This window comes from Martes martes (genome assembly GCF_963455335.1).
Source record: "Martes martes genome assembly, chromosome: 5".
NCBI classification, from domain to species: Eukaryota; Metazoa; Chordata; class Mammalia; order Carnivora; family Mustelidae; genus Martes; species Martes martes.
In genome coordinates, this window is record NC_137892.1 from 93,767,494 (window position 1) to 93,788,509 (window position 21,016).

A 21,016-nucleotide genomic window follows, 5' to 3' on the forward strand; every position below is an offset into this window, starting at 1 on the left:
CCAGGATCATGACCTGAGCGGAAGGCAGATGCTCAATCACTGAGCTACCCCGGTGCCCTAAATAAATAAAATCTAAAGAAAAAAAAACGGGGGGGGGCACCAGGGTGGCTCTGTGGGTTAAAGCCTCTGCCTTCTGCTCAGGTCATGATCCCAGGGTCCTGGGATGGAGCTCCGCAAGGGCTGTCTGCTCAGCAGGGAGCCTGCTTCCCTCTCTCTCTGCCTGCCTCTCTGCCTACTTGTGATCTCATCTGTCAAATAAATAAATAAAATCTTAAAAAAAAATTATTCCTTGCTAATTGAAGCTCTCAAAGTTAAGTTTTGTCCTGTCCGTTTCTCACAGATTTACTGTCTATCTAAAAAGTATAAAAGTACCTGCCTTAGTCATTTCTTTAGGTCTCAATTTCATTACTGGGCCTCCCTGCACATGTAATATTAATCTGTCTCACGTATTTAATTCTTAGTCCATCTAGAAAACCTCAGATAGAAGAAAATTTCTATCCCCCCGCCCCGGGGACAAATGGAGAATGACCTAATGGGTTTAAGGTTGGGGAGGGAGGTGATGAAAATCGATTGTGGGGGCGCCTGGGTAGCTCAGCCAGTTAGGTGTCCAACTGTTTTGTAGGTGTTTTTTTTTTTTTAAGATTTTATTTATTTATTTGACACACACAGAGACAACAAGCTGGGGAGTGATAAGCAGAAGGAGAGGGAGAAACAGGCTCCTGCTGAGCAAGGAGCCTGATGCTGGGCTTGATTCCAGGACCCTGAGATCATGACCTGAGTTGAAGGCAGAAGCTTAACCCACTGAACCACCCAGGTGCCCGTAGGCATCCAACTGTTGATCTCAGCTTAGGTCTTGATCTGAGGGTTGTGAGTTCAAACCCTCCCATAGGGCTCCAGAGTTGGCAGGGAGCTCACTTAAAAATAAATCAAATCAAATCAAAGCAGGTGTGATAATGAATATACTGAAAACTACGTACTTGTATACTTTAAATAGGTGAATTGTATAGTATGTGAATTATTATATCTCAATAAACCTGTTTTTAAAAGTGGCATTGGGGTGCCTGGGTGGCTGAGATGATTAAGCATCTGCCTTCGGCTCAGGTCATGATCCCAGGGTCCTCAGATCGAGCCCCACATTGGGCTCCCTGCTCAGCAGAAAGCCTGCTTCTCCTTCTCCCACTCCCCCTCTGCTGTGTTCCCTCTCTTGCTGTCAAATAAGTAAGTAAAATCTTTAAAAAAAAATGAGATTTATATGAAACACAGTGGTATTTCTCATAGTACTCAATAAATGTTTGCTGTCTTCATCTAAGAAACATGTATTTGTGCCCTTAACAATGTCGCACTCCCCTAAAACTGTTTATCAGTAAACCAAACAATTTCAACTGAACTAATCTTTTTTTCCTAGTCTTTCTTGTAAAGACTAATCCTGTATTTAACCTAATTATTCATTTTATTCCAAATGGTTAAGAACATTCTATTCATTCCTTCCTTAAAACACACATTTACCAAGTATCATCGGAGTAAACAAAGGTGAGTAAGGTCCACTCCAACACTGCCTTCAAGTAGCTCACAATCCAGATTGGAAGGCAAAGAACCAGGCAAGGACAATAGAGAGTGATGTGACAGTGGCAACTCAGGGCACTATGAGAGCACCGAGGAAGTAACACTTGGTCTAAAGAGAAGGCAGAAAGGTAGCAAAGATGGTTTCCTGAGAAAGGGAAGTTTCAACTAAGATCTTAAGAGATAATCAGAGTTAGTTCCAGGAAAAGGAGTATCAAGACTGTTTCCAGAAAGGGGAGCAACATGCACAACAGCCTGTGGTCATACAAAGGCACTGTGAAAAAAGTTCAGTGTAACAGAACAAAAGCCAAGTGACTGAGCAAATCTCTGAAGTGCAACACAAGTTCAGAACTTTTCCCTTAACGACTCTGGATTTCAAGGGCACCTGGGTGGCTCAGTCACTTAAGCATCCCACTCTTGATTCTGGCTTGGGTTGTGATCTCAAGGTCATGGGATGGTGCCGAGTCCAACTATACGTTCAGCACAGTCTCCTTGTTCCTCAACCTCTGTTCCGCCCCAATTGTGTGCTCTCACACTCTCTCTCTCTCTCTTTCTCTATCTCCTAAATAAATAAAATCTTAAAAAAAAAAAAGTCTGGTTTTCATCCTAAGAGCAATGGGAGGCTTGGAAAGGCTACCTGTGAGACATTTTAAATTTGCATGTAAGAGAACCTCTTAGGGATTAGAGAAGAGATCAGAGACTGAAAGGAGTCTACAGCTGTAGTCCAGACAAGAAACCACTGACTAAATAAAAAGCAGCAGTGGGAATACAGAGATGTTTCAATCAGTAAGAACATTTGTCAAAAATAAATAAATATGGGCGCCTGGATGGCTCAGCAGGTTAAGCCGCTGCCTTCCGCTCAGGTCATGATCTCAAGGTCCTGGGATCGAGTCCCTCATCGGGCTCTCTGCTCAGCAGGGAGCCTGCTTCCCTCTCTCACTCTCTCTCTGCCTACTTGTGATCTCTCTGTGTCAAATAAAGAAATAAAATCTTTTTAAAATAAATAAATAAATATGAAGAAGTTAAAAACATTTGTCAAAAGTTAATTCATAAGCATATTGTGGGTCTTAAGTGTAAAAACAGATATTTCACAGCCTAGTCTTATCACAACATTTCATGGTTCACTTTGTATTTTTATTTACTGTTTTATCATAGGCTAAACCCAAAAAAGGCCTTCAAGCCAGGTCCAGCTATGTGAAAGCCAAGCATCATCAAAATGCACAAATGGGCGATGCAGTAGGTTGAAAGTTGAGAATCCAACTCTCAGTTTCTGCTCAGGTCATGATCTCAGGGTCCTGGGACTGAACCCTACATGGGGCTCCATGCTTAGCACAAAGTCTGCTTAAGATTCTCTCTCTCCCTCTCTCTCCCCCTCTCCAACACGTGCTCTGTGAAATAAATAAAATCCTTTTTAAAAATGCACAAAATAGGGGCGCCTGAGTGGCTCAGTGGGTTAAAGCCTCTGCCTTCAGCTCAGGTCATGATCCCAGGGTCCTGGGATCGAGCCCCGCATTGGGCTCTCTGCTCTGTGGGGAGCCTGCTTCCCCTCCTCTCTCTGCCTTCCTCTCTGCCTACCTGTGATCCCTGTCTGTCAAATAAATAAATAAAATCTTTAAAAAAAAATGCACAAAATAAGGCAGCGCCTGGCTGGCTGCCAGTAGAGCATATGACTTAAAGAAAAAAAAATTTCTATTTATTTATTTGAGAGAGAAAGAGAGCCAGTGTGTGCACAAGAGTGGGGGAGGGCAGCGGAAGAGGGAGAGGGACAAGCAGACTCCCCAATGAGTGGGGAGCCCAACATGGGGCTCAATCCCAGGACCCTGAGATCATGACCTGAGCTGAAGTCTGACACTTAACCAACTGAGCATGTGACTCTTGATCTCAGGATCATGAGTTCAAGCCCCATGCTGGGCTTAGAGCTTACTTAAAATGATTTTAATGTTTTTTTAAATTCTGAAGTCATTAATAAAGTAAGTAGCCCATCAAAATCAGAGATCAGAGATTATGAATGGGTCCAGAACACAGCACTGTGATATACAAGTTATTCTGAGCACAGGGCATAAGTTCCTTAAATCTCTTAGCCAACCAAAAGCAGATCCTCCCAAAAGAATGCCAAAAAACTCAATTATCATAAATCTCCAGCCCAGGAACAACCAGAGATAACTGACTCCTATCGCCTGAAATGAGAAGTCTCCACACCACACCTAAACATATTGCCACAGAACTATCAAATCTCCCATCTATTCTATTAAGGGCCCCATTTTTCCTAAAAATCATTTTGTTTTACCGTAAGTGCCGTTCTCACTCTCCCCTTCCGCTATTAAGATGGCACCTAAGGCGTCGCTGGCTTCAGCTCAGGTCATGATCCCAGGGTCCTAGAATTGAGCCCCACATCAGCTTCCTGCTCAGTGGGGACCTGCTTCTCCCTCTCCCGCTCCCTGTTTGTGCTCTCCCTCTCTGTCAAATAAATAAATAAAATCCAGGAAAAAAAAAAAAAGGATGGTACCTAAATTCCAAATTCTATCTGCCTCCTTGAGTCACATTTTTGTAAACTCTCATACTATATTTAAAAAAAAAAAATTGTATCTTTTCTCTTACTGATCTCTGTCTCTTGCCAGTTTAATTCACAGGCCCCCAAACACCAAATCTAACAGTGTAGAAAAAGTTCTTCCCCAACAACTGAAAACAAGTTTCATCTTTATTTTTTCAATTTCTAAAGATTTTATTCATTTATTTGAGAGAGATAGTGAAAGAGAGAGAGAGAAAGAAGAATGAGTGGAGATGGGGCAGAGGGAGAGGGAGAAGCTGACTCCCACTGAGTGCGGAGCCCAATGCAGAGAGGGCTCCATCCCAGGATCCCGAGATCACAACCTGAGCCGAAGTCAAACACTTTACCAACTGAGCCACCCAGATGCCCCACATTTTTTAAAGTAGGATCCATGAGCAGCATGGAGCCCAAGGTGGGCCTCATACTCACATCCCTGAGATCAAGACCTGAACTGAGATTGAGTTGGATGCTCAACCCACTCAGCCACCCAGGCAACCCTTGACTTTAAAAAGAAAAGAAGAATGGGACGCCTGGGTGGCTCAGTTGGTTAAGCGGCTGCCTTCAGCTCAGGTCATGATCCCAGCGTCCTGGGATTGAGTCCCACATCGGGCTCCTTGCTCGGCGGGGAGCCTGCTTCTCCCTCTGCCTCTGCCTACCACTCTGTCTGCCTGTGCTCGCTCGCTCTCTAACAAATAAATAAATTTTTTAAAAAATTTAAAAAAAAATAAATAAAAAATAAAAAGAAAAGAAGACTGACCATGATAATCCCCCAAATGATGTTCCAACATGTAAGAAATTAAAACAATCCAATCAGTTTTGGCTTCAACCCAACATAATCCATCACATTATTTAATATGTTAACTTTGAACTATACTGCTTTTATAGATGTTTTTATTTTAACTTTTACTTTTACATTGTACAGAACCTATAAACATATGAAGTTTAAGCCTAGCTTTGTGTTTGCATACCTTTTTTTTTTTTTAAAGATTTTATTTTATTTATTTGTCAGAGAGAGTGAACACAGGCAGACAGAGTGGCAGGCAGAGGCAGAGGGAGAAGCAGGCTCCCTGCTGAGCAAGGAGCCCGATGCGGGACTCGATCCCAGGACGCTGGGATCATGACCTGAGCCGAAGGCAGCCGCTTAACCAACTGAGCCACCCAGGCGTCCCTGCATACCTTTTTTTAAAAAAAAATTTAACATTAGATTTGCAAACAAATATTTAACACCCATACGTAAGTTTAAAAAACTGACTGAAGAAATACAACTGATGGGACTTGATGTGGAACTGAATATGTGAGTTCATGTGAAGAAAGTGAATAGAGGAAGCAATCAAGGATAACTCCCCAGATTCCGAACTGAAAAACTCAGTGGACAGCAGTGCCATTCACCGGAGAGAAGGAGAAAAAAAGAACTGGGGAAGGTAGAAAACAGCAAAAGGAGGAGGGAATAAAGAATTATTTTAAATATACTTTCAGGTGTCACCAAGAAATCCAAGTACAGATGTACAACAGAAAGACATCTATCTGCAGCCAAAGAGACAGATTTCAGCTTATGATATAACTTTGGCAATCACTGGCACATACACAACATTTGATACTATGGGGATTAATGACATCCAGAAGTATATATAGAGTAAGAAAAGAAGAAACCTAGCCACAGAAATGATGTGAAAAAACATTTACTGGGTTTTCTTTTTAATTTTTTAAAGTTCTTTGGATTCTTTTTTTTTTTTTTTGTATAATCTCTATAGCCAACTTGGGGCTCAAACTCACAAGAGCCCATACTCTACTAACTGAGCCAGCCAGGAAAGATTTTATTTTTAAGTAATCTCTACACCCAACATGGGGCTCAAACTCACAACCCTTAGACCAAGAGTCACATGCTATACTGACTGAACCAGCTAGGCACCCCTATTGTTATTTTTTTTTTTTTAAAGAAAGAAAGAAAAAGAAGAGAACCAGGTCAGAACCTGAGAAACACCAACATTTAAGAAAGAGAGAAAAGAAGGGACGTCTGGGTGGCTCAGTCAGTTAAGTATCTGCCTTCAGGATCCCAGGGTGCTGGGATTGAGTCCCGCATCAGGCTCCCTGCTCAGTGGAGAGCCTGCTTCTCCCTCTCCCTCTGCTACTTCTCCCTGATCATGCCCTCTCTCTGACAAATAAATTTTTAAAAAGAGAGAGAAGAAAAAAGGCAATCAAAAAAAGAAGAAAAATTAAGAATACTGCTGTTGAGGAAAAAAAAAAAAAAACAAATCAGAAGGGTCTTAAACCAAAACAAGTAGTGGTGAAGAACATCAGATGCTGCTTGAAAAATATGAGAAATGAAAAATATTTTTTGTACTTAATAACTAAAAAGTCATCTGTGGCCTTATTTAGAGCTGTTTTGGGGGATGTGTGGAAATAGAAGCCAAATTTAGAGAAGGTAAAGAGGCAAAGATGCAAACAAGAGATTAAAATAAAAGCAGATGGCAGCACTTGGGTGGTTCAGTAGGTTGAGGGTCTGATCTGATTTTGGCTCAGGCCTGTCTTGGGGTTATAAGATCAAGCCCTGTGGAGGGCTCTGCACTCTGCTTCTTCCTCTCCCTCTGCTCCTCCCCCTACTCTTTCTCAAAATAAATAAATAAATAAAATCTTTAAAAGTAAATGATTGCTACTCAATTACCCAAACAGCAGCTTCAGAATCAAAGAGATACAAGTTCCACCTTTGTAAATTCCATTTCTTTTTTTTTTTTCCCCCAAAGATTTCACTGATTTACTTGACACACAGAGAGAGATCACAAGCAGGCAGAGAGGCAGGCAGAGAGAGATGGGCAGGCTCCCTGCCGAGCTGAAAGCCTGATGTGGGGCTCTATCCCAGGACCCTGAGACCATGACCCGAGCTGAAGGCAGAGGCCTTAACCCACTGAGCCACCCAGGCGCCCCTGTAAATTCCATTTCTATTGCACTCAATGGGATCCCAGAATCCCCATTAGTAAAAATGTCGTGTCCCGGGGTTCTCATGTACATGAGAAGAAACTTCATGAAGAAACCACTGATGTGCCAAAATGCCTTGATATATGATTACTAATGAAATCTAGAATGCAAAAATTAAAAAAAAACTTCAGTATACTATTCCAATAAATAAAAAATAAATTTTATTTTTAAAAAATATTTTATTTATTTATTTGAGAGAGGAAGAGACAGAGAGAGCACAGGCAAGGGGAGAGGCAGAGGGATAGGGAGAAGCTCCACTGAGCTGGGACCCTGCCAGGCTTGATCCCAGGACCTGGAGACCATGACCTGAGCTGAAGACAGACACTTAACCATCTAAGCCACCCAGGTGCCCCCAAAATAAAATTTAATTTTACAAGTTTCTTCAAGAAAGCCTACTGAACAGTCAAAATAGCACAATCCATAAACTATCCCTTTCATGCAAATTTAATACTAAAGGGAAAAGATGGCACCGAGAATGGTTTTCCCTAAAATTTCAAGCAAAAAGACCAGCGCTCTTTGTATTCTTAAGCAATTCATTCATTAATTCATTCAGTAAATACATATTGAGCTACTATTTGCCAGGGACAGTTTACATTTTCCATCTATCATACATGAATCCAACTGAATGACCAATTTAAATTAATTCAAGGCTCTCCAGAGTATGGTTCTATTAATTATGGTGTCATACACAAAAGTGTAAGTAAAAGTCAGAGAAAAGTGACCATGTATTCAAAAATATCACATTTGAGAGAGCAATATGTTCCTTAAACCTTGACAAGTTCCTTCTTTTTGTGTAGGTATTTTTAAATACAACAGGTCTGAATGATAAATTAAATACTGGGAAAGAATCTGATTCAGCACCTCACCCCACACATTAAATATATTCTGATCACTAAGAGAGCTGACCAAATGAAACTTAAAGTGCAACAAATGGATGCCACTGTATGAGTACAACTTGTGGGTCAGTCTCTAAAAAATAATATCACTCAGAAAGCAATGGAAAGAGAAAAGCAAATGCAAGGAATCTAAGTGGGGTAGGAGCAATTACAGGATCTGGAAGACATTTATGAAATAGCAAAGAAACTGACTATATACTAAAAAAAGTGAGGGTCAGGTCATATAATAATTATAATCCAAGAGAGAATAAGCTACGTGGCAGTTTTGAAAAATGTAAACTTACTATAATTATATGCATCCACCTACACAAAGAAACCAAAAAGAAGGTTCTGATCCTTGATTCAGGCTCTAATTCAAGGTGCTAAGTCCTGAGATTCAGATATAACAACCAGATAAACTGAATAACAGTGGTTAACTGAGACTGCCTAGGCTTGAAATCTAATTTCCACAATTTATTAGCTGTGTGATCTTAAACTAGTTCCTTTTCCACACATCACAGTTTCCTTTTTTTTTTTTTAAGATTTTATTTATTTATTCGAGAGAGAGAGCATGCAAGTTAGAGAGAGAGAGAATGCGCATGTGCATGAGCACAGGGGAGGGGCAAAGGGAGAAACAGATGCGGGACTCTATCCCAGAACCCCTGGACCACGACCGGAGCCTAAGGCAGACGCACATCCCACTGAGCCACCCAGGCATCCCGCATGAGTTTCCTTATCAGTACTTAACAGTTCTTACCCCACAGTGCGGTTGTGAGGATTAAATGAGATAATGGGTATAATGTAACCTAGCACTGGGTTTGGAATATGTAAACAATAAATGTTAGTTCTTATGGTTACTATATCTGTCTTTCAGGAACTTCCAGTCTATCAGCAGAGACAAACACGAAGCTCAACACCAAAAGTTCTCACAGACATACACAAAAAGTTTTGGAAGTCCAAAGTTACTGCCCCTACTGAAAACATTAAAGGGCCACAACAATCATAGACCACATGCCAATTTTATTTGTATCATGCTTTGATCATAACTAGAGATTTTCTATATCAAATACACAATCATAAACATGGTTTACATCATAGTGAAACTAAAAAAGACCTACATTTCTGTCATGCCTACAGCAGATGGCACAAGTCTAGCATTTAAATTGATGACCAAATAACAACCCCCAACATATTCTATTGTCTTAGTTAATATTGTAAAAAAAAAAAAAAAAACACCACTAAAAATACATCAGAAAAAAAGGAGTTGGAAATGAGCTCTAATCTTGTATTACGTGAACACATATTTAGTGACTTAAATTCCAAAACACCCAATTCTAACACTTCCATTCAATGAAACTGGTAATTCCTAAAATGTGCTAGATACCATGTGGAAAGTTGGAGAGAGGATGATGTGCAAAAGCAGATACCCTTGCTTGTATAGGTTTTACAGTCTAGAGGGCAGAAAGGTATTATTTTACAAAATTACATCCATTAGGGGCACTTCAGTGGCTCAGCTGGTTAAGTGCCCGCCTTCAGTTCAGGTGGCGATCCCAAAGTCCTGGGATCGAGCTCCACATCGGTCTCCCTGCTCAGCGAGGAGTCTGCTGCTCCTCTCTCTGCCTCTCCACCTGCTTGTGTGCTTGCTTGCTCTCTCTCTCAAGCAAAAAAACTCTTCAAAAAATTAAAAAATTACATACATTAAACCAGGGAAATCTTGGTGGTACAAATGATGACAAATATCCTTTGAGACCTCTACTATATTTGGGAGAAAGTGAACATTACATAAATACTACCAAAAATAAAATTAGTAAAAAAAAAAAAAAAAAAAAAAAAAAAAAAATTAGTAAAACTACAGTTTCTAACTGCCTTGGCAAATTGATCCAAATAGTCAAAAAATCCAACTAATTAAAACTAGGAGTCATGGGATACCTGGGTGGCTCATCTGGTTAAACAGCCAACTTGATTTTGGCTCAGATCATGATCTCAGGTTTGTGAAATGGAGTCCCATGTTGGGCTGTGCACTCAGTGTGTAGGCTGCTTGTCCCTCTCCCTCTCTGCCCTCCCCCCCCCCACAGAGTATGCATGCACACACTCTCTCTCTCTTCCTCTGTCTCAAATTTTTTAAAAAAAGGAAAAAAAAGTGGGAGTCATGAGGAGCACCTGGCTAGCTCAGTCAGTAAAGCATGGGATTCATACTTGGGGTTGTGAGTTCGAGCCACATAGGTACAGAGATTACTTAAAAAAAAAAAATAAATAAATCTTTAACAAAAAAGAGTGGGAGTTATTATTTGCCTTTAGCCTTATTACATATTAATGAGATGAAGATATGCCAGTTTATATAGACTTACAGTTTCACTGTCAATTTTTGCAAAGAAAATATGTGTACACAAATCTATACAGACTTAGAAAAACCTGTCTAGACCAGCTTTAGATTGAAATGTAACAATCTACCACAGAAAAAAAATGTCCTGATGTGTCAGGAATTACATATAATGACTCTATAAAATACCATAATAAGTTACAGAAAAATGGAAAAGGTAACTATTCAGTCTTTTGATTTTCTAAAAGGTATCTGAATATTCAACTGAACTGTAATATGTAATTTAAGAAAGCTAAATTGGGAGGTACAAACTTCCAGCTATGCAATGAGTAAGTCATGGGGATGAGAGATACAGCCTAGGAAATAGAGTCAACTGTATTTGTAATAGGGTTGTATGGTGACAGATGGTAGCTACACTTGTAGTAAGCACAGCACATAGAAAAGTCCAATAAGTAATGTTATATATCCAAAATTAATTTAACATTATGTATCAACTATAATTTTACAAAGCTACATTAACAGGTGCCTGGGTGTCTCAGTCAGGCATGTGACTCTTGATTTCAGCTCTGATCATGATCTCAGGGTCGTGAGATGGAGCCCAACCTGGTAGTCTGTGCTCACCAGGAAGTCTGCTAAAGATTCTACCCCTCTTCCTCTGCCCTTCCCTGGCTTACCCTCAGGTGCACTCACACTTGCACGCTCTCTCTCTCTCTCCCTCCCTCCCTAAAAACAAATAAATAAACCTTTTTTTAAAAGATTTTATTTATTTATTTGACAGAGAGAGAGAGATCACAAGTAGGAAGAGAGGCAGGCAGTGGAAACAGGCTCACTGCTGAGCAGAGAGCCTGATGCGGGGCTCGATCCCAGGACCCCGAGATCATGACGTGAGCCGAAGGCAGAGGCCTAACCCACTGAGCCACCTAGGTGCCCCAATAAATAAATCTTTAAAAAAATAAAAAGCTACATTAAATCTATAGTATGAGTATTCAGGGGCGCCTAGGTGGCCCAGTCGTTAAGTGCCTGCCTTCAGCTCAGGTCATGATCCCAGGTCCTGAGATTGAGCCCTGTGTCAGGCTCCTTGCTTGGCAGGGAGCTTGCTTCTCCCTCTCCAACTCCTCATGCTTGTGTTCCCTCTCTCTCTGTCTCTCTCTGTCAAACAAATAAATAAAATACTTTTTTAAAAAATCTACAGTACTAGTATTCAAAAGATACTTAAGGACCAATAACTGCCCTGAAAGAGTTAACCAATAAAATCAGATTTCAATACTGAACTCTTTTTTCCACCTTCTAGAGAAATACCCTCTCCAAGTGTTCACTGCATCCCTACTGTCTTTATTATTAGCAGGATGAACAACAAAGAAACCCAGCACAGGCCATTAGCCATTTTACTGAAAATAATTCCACAAAAACTTTAGAAATGGGGATTATAAAGACTTTCAAAATTATATCTTCAAAATGCTATTTGTAGTCTAAGGATTTCCTTTTCTAAGTGAATTCTCAATTGGCCCTGGACAATGTGTGCACAGGGACTATTTTCTTGTTTTCTTTTACATTCCCAAGGATAGAACTTAGAAAGTGTGCAACAAATGTCTGTTGGACAGGATTAACAGAGGTGACAAAATCTTTTATACTACATGTTGCAGTGACTAACTTCCTTCAGTATCACACTAAAATTATCACACTACACTTAAATATAAACTGACAAGCGTATTTGCAGGATTTGCTCATGTAAAACTGCAATTTATAGATTATAAGAAAAAGCCATAGCCATATGACTTTTTTTTTTTTAAAGGATATAGAAGTTTATTGAATACACTGCAAGAAAGCAGCAGGAAGGACAGGAGGAGAGGCTGTCTGCAATCATATGACATGTTCAGTTTTTCTGCCTCAAAGTGAAAGTCTTAAAATGATTTCATCCTCAGTGTAAATGTTACTAAATAGCCTAGAACCAAACGCAGTTTACTTAATCTGTTACCACAAGTATGAGAAAGAACAATTCATTCAACTTAATACCATTACAGTGCTTACACTTATTCCTGCTTCTGCCTACATACCTGCCTACTCAAGACATTTTTAAAAGTCTCTTAGAGCCTTCTTTGTAAAGAAACACTAGTCTTCTCTAAACACAATGTAAATTGGGTATTTTAGTCACTGGCTATTTTCCTGAACTTCACAAAAATCTTAGATTACAGTGGGCATTTTAAGTATATTAGTTTTAGTCTACTAGTTTTGTTTCGATGAGCCAAAGATTTATTGGTAAATCAGTAACTTGGCAAGATATTGGCAAAAAATTTTTCTTTCTCTAATATAACAATTATAGTAAGTTTAGCAAATCACAATGTAGGACAATTTAAAGAGTCCTGGAAGAGGCATAAAACTAACTCTCACACCAAGTGACAAAGTGCAGTGCCACATGTACACTCTCGAGAGAGGTTCAGAGGTGTTTCCGACCACTTTTCCAAGTGAGTAAAGACCTCTGGAAATCAAACAGGAGATCATCCCCTATTATTTGGTTCTTCCAAAGCTGAAAAACTTAACAGATGACCTAAGTACATTCGCCTACGGTTCTGGAAGACACGAGCAGGCCTTAAAGGGGCCTGCCAAAAGCACATTCATTTACCTCCATAAATTCAGACGCCCCCCGCCCCCACCCCACCGCAGGCCATGTGGAACTGAAATGAAATGAATCAGTCCCGGAGCTGTGCTGTCTGGAAGACAGGGTGAAGTGGCAAGGAAGGGGAAAGCACATAAACGGCACTATGAGTCTTGCATGCGAGTACTGAGGTATGCACCGAATCTGTTATCTTTCACCTACGTATACCCAGCGTGTTATATTCAGCAAGCACTCATTAATTGTTCACTGAACGCATGAATAAATAAATATGAAACACTTAAGACGAGCCCGGGATTGCGGCTGGATATTCACGGCGGTTTCCTTGGCCCAGGCGCCCACCACCACCCGCTCATTTGCCTGGCCGGGAGGTCACCCTCTCCTGTCGCCATAGGCAGCGGCAGTAACCAAAGGTCAGCTCGAGCCCAGGCCGCGCCAGCCGCCCGCCCCCCGGGCAGTACTTACCGTTGCTGTAGAGAGACCCCGACGCCGAGGCGGCCCCGTTCTGGGCCTGGAGGCCGGTTGGGGCGCCGCCGGAGGCCGGTATCCCCGGCTGGGACATGACGACGGTGCGCGTCGGGGTTGGCAGGGGATGGTCGGGGTCTGCGACAGCGCCAAACGAAGAGCTGAAAGACGACTGCTGGAAGCGGAGGGAAGGAACCACCAACTCAGGACTGAGGCGAGGAGAAAGGGCGGCGCATCATGCCCTAGGCATGGCGCTGCATTCTTCCCAGCCCGCGAGCGGCCACGGGTTGGCCCGGGAGCTGACACCTGGGAGTCGGACAGGTGGGGCAGAGAACGCCGGGCTGGAAGGCGGCAGCCTACCGAAAGAGGAGAGAGGCCCCGGCCGGAAGTGCCTGTCAGCCGCTGGCCGCGCAGGCGCAATCGGGACACGTGGCACTTCCGGCTCCGGGCTCGGACGAGGTCGCTGCCGCGGTCGGTACGCTCTTTTTTCCCCTCGGGGCTTCCCAGAGGCCGCCTGACAGCTCCGGGTGTCCCAGCCCGAAGGACCGTGCTCGACCTCGCCTGCCACGTCACTGAGTCGCACCGCCGGCCGGAAGTGGCGTGTGTCACTGCTACGGAAATCCCCGCCGTAGTGAACGTCATCTCGCGGGCAGGGCTAGAATCTGAGGGCCGGCCGGGCTTCAGGAGCCACTTTCGAGGGGTGGGACTGACAGTTCCTCTCCTGGCGTTTGTGAAGATAACCTGAGACGACAGACGTCATCGTCCTCTCTTAAGACTATGCCTCTGGTAGCTGAACTGATGAATATTCGTCGCAGTATTTCACTTCACATTTCATTATATTCCAGGTGTAAATTATAAGGAGGTTTTTGGGGTTTTGTTTGTTTGCTTGTTTTAAGGGGGGATAATTATGTACGTGTATTAAAAGTAATCAAATCGAGGAGCAACTCTTTTTTTCAGGGGACGACTCAACTAATTTTAATTTTGAAACTCGCTGATTCATAGCATAGTCACGCGAAAGTTCATTCACATCATCACATTGAACAGCAGGTTTAAATGGCAGTTTTAGTTCCTCTTCTAAGAGGTTACAGTAAGGTAGAACATTAAAACTTCCTTTCTGGGCAAACAGACTTTTTTTTTTTTTTTAACTTTTAGGGAGGTGGGATAATACAGTTAATTGATGATCTCCTTAACCATTTTACCTACCTTCATTCTACTTGGGTTTTTCCTGCCCTGAGCTGATGACAAAGCTCTTCTTTAATCTGCAGTTTTGTTCTGTTGATTAAAATGTCCTACGAAGGGCGCCTGGGTGGCTCAGTTGGTTGAGCGTGTGCCTTCAGCTCAGGTCATGATTCCAGGGTCCTGGTATAGAGTCCTGCATTGGGCTCCCTGCTCAGGGGGGAGTCTGTTTCTCCCTCTTCCTCTGCCCCTCCTCCCTACTTGGGTTCTCTCTAATAAATAAATAAACCTTAAAAAAAAAAAAGTCACGCCAAGGGTTTTGCAAATGCCTGCTATGAAATACTGTATTTATATTGTATAATGTTATGGTATATAATCATTAGAGCAAGAGTTAAACCATTGTGTCGGATCTGAAAAGCAAACAGTAAGAATTCAAATAATTAAGGGTTAAATTTTATCCAAATCCTGTTTTTATCATTTGCCTCAGAACCTTACTAAAAATGTATTTGCCTTGTGTGGAGTTAAACAATTAAACTCCTTTGCACAAGATACAAGTATGAAGGTTTCTTTAAAATGAAGATGATACTTTTAGTCAAACTGTTTCCCTATAGCAAAATCCCAAATCATATATCCCAAGATCACTCAAAAATACGAGCAACAGGGGCGCCTGGGTGGCTCCGTGGGTTAAAGCCGCTGCCTTCGGCTCGGGTCATGATCCCAGCGTCCTGGGATCGAGCCCCGCATCGGGCTCTCTGCTCAGCAGGGAGCCTGCTTCCTCCCTTCTCTCTCTGCCTGCCTCTCTGCCTGCTTGTGATCTGTCTGTCAAATAAATAAATAAAATCTTAAAAAAAAAAAAATACGAGCAACACAAGCCTCTCAATGTTTTAAAAAGAAAACAGACCTCAGAGAGACTGTACCTTCCTGAGGTCAGAGAGAAAGTCACCATCATTCTTCCAAGGGACGAATGCCTAGACCTGGTCTCAAACTTGCAGTAGTTTAATTTTTTTTTCTTTTTTTTAATGTAACTCCTTAATTGGTTTATTGACTTTGGCACCGGAGTTTCATTTGGTTAAATCAAGCTTTCTTTGGACTTTATTCTGTTTAAGCAATATCTGTGTGTTCAGAGGGAAAAAAAAACACCTAAAAGATTAGACATTTTGAAACATAAATCATGGTTGGTTAAACAAACCAATGGCTGGCTAAACAAACCAACCACGGTTGGTTAAAAAAAAACATAATACACTAGGAAGTAAATACTCCTTCTTCTAAAATTTGTCCCCCTTCCTCGTGTTGTTTTTATTCCCCCAAAAAACTATGGCTAAGTGATAGTTTTAAAATACTTAGGAGATTTTGGGGGGTGTGGGGGTAGGAATAGGGTGGTTGGGTTATGGACATTGGGGAGGATATGGGCTACGGTGAGTGCCCATATGAAATATGTAAAGCCTGATGATTCACAGACCTATACCCCTGGGGTAAATAATGCATTGTATGTTAATAAAAATAATTTTAATAAAAAATAAAAAGCTAAATTTACAATTAAAAAAATACTGACGAGAAAAGCAGCATTTGTCATCTGCCCACTCTCAGGGACAATAGGAAGATAAGTTTAAGGAATTGAGGTGAGACAACATAGTTAAAAAGGTAATTTTCTTTCTTTTTAAAAAATATTTTATTTATTTATTTGACAAAGAGAGACACAGCGAGAGAGGGAACACAAGCAGGGGGAGTGGGAGAGGGAGAAGCAGGCCTCCCCCGGAACAGGGAGCCCGATATGGGGCTCAATGTGGGGCTCAATCTCAGGACTCCAGGATCACTACCAGAGCCAAAGGCGGACGCCTAATGACTGAGCCACCCAGGTGCCCCAACAGTAATTTTCTTTTTAAGTGTCATCCATACATTGTCAAACCCTTCTCTGACTTCTTAAAGTGTGACTATATAAATACCAAGGAAAAATTATTAGTGCTATTATGACTTGTTAAGGGTATTGATTTTTTTTTAGTTAACTATGTGAATCTATCCTACAGTACCATACATTTTTCTAAACTGATGTCAGTAATATATTCTACCTTTTTATCCTTGTTTTCCAGAACAGGACCTTATGCCACAGATACACCCTTCATATGTATATGTATCAGATTTTCCACACATTATTTTCAAAGCCTTCAACCCTACTAAAGATGATAAACAAACAAAAAAATAGGTGATACTTCAGAGTCTCAGCAGGAGACAGCACTATACAAAGAATATTCCATTAAAGGTGATTATTTATTTTAGACCAAAGAGGTAGACAGGCATTCCTAATAAAATTCGCTGACATACAGAACTGGACCCAGGCTCATACAGGAGGGCCCCTTTGCCTGCCTGTTCCTCACTGTTGAATTGTCAGCTGATAAATGGGAACAATTCTGTTTACTTTTCAGAATAGGTTGAGTTAATTTAGGTCCTTTAATTATTTAAATATGTCCTATTTCAAATAAACAGACAAACAAAAAAAAAAAGGTTTCAGTTGCAAACAACAGGTTCTGAAATTTTTGTGACTCCATTTTAAGAACAGTTCCCTTGGCCTCATTTGCCTCTGGCAGGACATCTGTTTGTATCTAAAGTCAGTTGCTCAGAAGCTACACCGCAAGAGCACTCATCCCACACCAAGCCAGTAAATCCCATTGTTCTCTTTGAAAACTTTTCATCTTTATGTAGTTTCTTGCCATTCTCATCACCCACTAGTTAATTTTCGTCATTTTGCACTGGAGCTCCAGGGATAGCCTTTCTGGTTTGCCTCCTCCAATCCATCCTACATGTTGAACTGAGCTCCTAAATACTGATTCTGTCTTTTCCTTTACCCCAACACCTATAATTGCTCCCCGTGCCTGTTCCATCAAGTTTCTCTGCATGGCTTTTCTCACCTTGCGCAGAGTAAAACCCAAATCCCTACTCAACCTTCTAAGTCCCACATGACCTGGCCCTGATACCTCTCTGTCTTCATCTTCCACACTCTTCACTCACTCCACTGTACACACACTTGCTGTTTCTCCACCTACCCAACCACAAGCCTGCCTTTTACACTTAACTTCTTTTTTTTTTTTTATTCGACAGAGCGAGAGATCACAAGTAGGCAGGGAGGAAGGCAGAGAGAGAGAGGGAGGAAGCAGGCTCCCTGCTGAGCAGAAAGCCTGATGTGGGGCTTGATCGCAGGACCCTGAGATCATGACCTGAGCTGAAAGCAGAGGCTTTAACCCACTGAGCCACCCAGGCGCCCCTACACTTAGCTTCTTAACCCTCGATGCTCTTCTGCAAGATATACCTGTGGCTCAATCTCTCACCACTTCAGGCTTTATTCACGATAACTTATTGTTTACCCCTTCTCTGAATACCCCTACAATAGCATACCCTCCCTGCTCACTCTAACCCTCTTATCTTGCTTATTGTGTTGTTGTTTTTTTTTTTTTCATAACACTTCTCATTGTTAAATGCTTGAGGCTATGTTTACCTTTCTGCAGTGGAATAAAATTCTATACCTATCCTCCCCATTCTAAGGTAATTTTTTTTTTTATTTCATACGTGTCTTGTTTTTAGATCTTCAGAGAGTAGAAACCAAGGATGTGTCCTTTTCACATCTATATTCTCGGCACTTGCCTTAGGGCCTCACCTTTAACAGGTGTTCACTAAATGTTTTCAAATGAATGAATTTAAAGTGTCGTCTTTTCCCATCTTCTGACTATTTTGCCCCTCAACAATTCACTACTACAAGTTCATATTTCAAGTATAGTCTAAACCACATTACTAGTACTTATTTCTAAATTATGTTGTCTTTCATTCTTTCAGGTTCTTTTTTAAAAGATTTTTTGTTGGGATGCCTGGGTGGCTCAGTTGGTTAAGCGGCTGCCTTCGGCTCAGGTCATGATCCCAGCGTCCTAGGATCGAGTCCCACATCAGGCTCCTTGCTCCGCAGGGAGCCTGCTTCTCCCTCTGCCACTGTCTGCCTGTGCTCGCGCTCTCTCTCTCTCTCTCTCTGACAAATAAATAAATAAAATCTTAAAAAAAAAAGATTTTTTGTTTATTTTATTTTATTTAAAGATTTTATATATTTATTTGACAGAGAGAGATCACAAATAGGCAGAGCAGCAGGGGGTGGGGGAAGCAGGCTCCCCGCTGAGCAGAGAGCCTGATGCGGGGCTCGATCCCAGGACCCCGGGATCATGACCTGAGCTGAAGACAGAGGCTTTAACCCAGTGAGCCACCCAGGCGCCCATAAATACATTATTTTTAAATTTAAATTTTAGTCAGTGGTATTGAAGTATTGGTACTGAGACAACAAATAACAAGCAGGAACCTGGTTTGGTTAGGATGGTCAGGATAAGAGGTGACATTTAAGGCGTGATCCAAAGGATGAGAGAGCTAGCTATACAAAGAGAGAAAATGGGAAGAAGGGCAGCTCTGGTCAAAGGGAACACCACCTACAAAATGCAGAGACAGGAATGAGTTTGCTATGGTGAGCAAGGCAGAATGGCAAGAGGTAAGATTGGAGAAGTAGATGGGGCAGAGCAATACCTCTTGTAAGGCATTGTAAGAAGTTTATAGGCCTTGGGAAGCAGTTGAAGAGTTGTAAAGAGGGGAGTAATTTGATCCAAGTCATGCTTTAAGATGAATGCAATTTTATTTTATTTCTTAAAAAGATTTTAGTTATTCATTGGAGAGAGATACAGAGACAGAGGCAGAGAAAGAGAGAGCACAAGTAGGGGGAGAGGCAGAGGGAGAGGGAGAAGCAGATTCCCTTTTGAGCTAGGAACCCGACCTGAGGCTCCATGCCAGGACCTGGAGTTCATGACCTGAGCCAAAAGATGCTTAACCATCTGAGCCACCCAGGCACCCCTGAATGCATTTTAAAAAAATCCGGAGGAAAGGCACCTAGGTGCCTCAATTGGTTGAGCATCTGCCTTTGGCTCAGCTCCTGATCCCAGAGGCTCCCTGCTCAGTGGGGAGTCTGCTTCTCCTTTCCTCTGCCTCTTCCCTAGCTTGTGCACACTTTTGCTCGCTCTCTCTCCCCCTCACTCGCTCCCTCTCAAATAAATACATAAAATCTTTAAGGAAACTGAAAATAAAAAAATCTGGGGTGCCTGGCTGTCTCAGTGGGTGGAGCATGTGATTCTTGATCTTGGGGTCATGACTTTAAACCCCACATTGGGCCTAAAGCTTACTTTAAAAAAATCCAACAGCTGTGATGATAATTGATTGCAGGGAGAAGAATGGAGTTGTTGCATTAAACTAGGCCAGGGATGCCAGTAATCTGCAGTGAGGTTGCTATTGTGGGAATTTAAGTAATCCAAGTTAAAATTCTGGACTTTGATAACTCCTTTATTTTAGCTACTAATATGCTATCAATCATGACATCTTACAGGTTCATTCAAGGGTTTATAGTCTCACACACAACTCCATATTTCTTTGTTCTCACAGACCCAACCTAGGCCTATGTTACCACTCACCTCCATAATTGGACCAACCTCATTCCTGAGCTCGGTTTTCAGTCAAGCTGTTCCAATACAACCCACACTAGTTGCTGCTAGAGCAAACTAACTTTCTTTCTTCCTTAAAAGATTATTTATTTATTTATTTGGCAGAGAGACAGTGAGAGAGGGAACACAAGCAGGGGGAGTGGGAGAGGGAGTAGCAGACTCCCCACCAAGCAGGGAGCTCAATGCTGAGCTCTATGTGGGGCTTGAATCCAGGACCCTGGGATCATGACCTGAGCCCAAGGCAGACGCTTAACGACTGAGCCACCCAGATGCCCCTAGAGCAAATTTTCAAAAACAACACTGAACACATTTCTGCTCTACTCAAAACCCTCAAGAGGCTCTATAAGATGGGAGCCTTGGTCCCTGATAGCTCAGCCCAAATGTACCCAGTCAAATCATAATACCTGCCTGGTGCTTTTTCCATCTCTCCCCCTTTTTGTATGTTATTTTCTCTTATATCATCCCCTCTGGATATTAATCCCTATTTTACCTACACAGTAACTCTAAGTGGCTAGTTTTGTTAGAAGCATAGTCTGTGGCTAGAGGTTGTGCTCTTACCTTTTATATTCTATTAAAAATGCATCCGTTAAAATTCAGAATTTACAATCGTTAATTACATGGTAAAGTATCTATAATAAATGTTTTGAATTTTAGATGTTTTATAAAACCGTGTATAGTAGGATTATAATCTAGTAAGAGTCATTTAATCTGTGAGGTGAGACTGGGGGTGATTTTTGTTTCCATGAGGTATTTTTCTGGATTTTCCAAACTTTTTTTTTTTTTTTTTTTTTTTTACAGAGAGATAGAGGGGGAGGAAAAGGTAGGTTCTCCACTGAGCAGGGAGCCCGACCTGGTGCTCAATCATAGGACCCTGGGTTCATGACCTGAGCCAAAGGCAGCCTCTTAACTGACTGAGCCACCGAGGCACCCCAAACTTTTTATAATTAATATGTATTACTTTTATAACAACAATCACTA

The 21,016-nt window shown here is 41.6% G+C and overlaps 1 protein-coding gene across 3 annotated transcripts in view; it reads right to left on the bottom strand.

Moving 5' to 3' along the window:
- Positions 1-13,565, bottom strand: part of SEC24A (SEC24 homolog A, COPII coat complex component) — a 64,518-nt gene extending 50,953 nt beyond the window's left edge. For all 3 annotated transcript variants that reach the window (XM_080803703.1, XM_080803702.1, XM_080803701.1), the window contains exon 1: positions 13,353-13,565. In XM_080803703.1, the coding sequence (XP_080659829.1) occupies positions 13,353-13,449 (97 nt within the window). In that variant the 5' untranslated portion in view covers positions 13,450-13,565. The remainder of the gene's footprint in view (positions 1-13,352) is intronic.
- Positions 13,566-21,016: the final 7,451 nt, after the last annotated feature.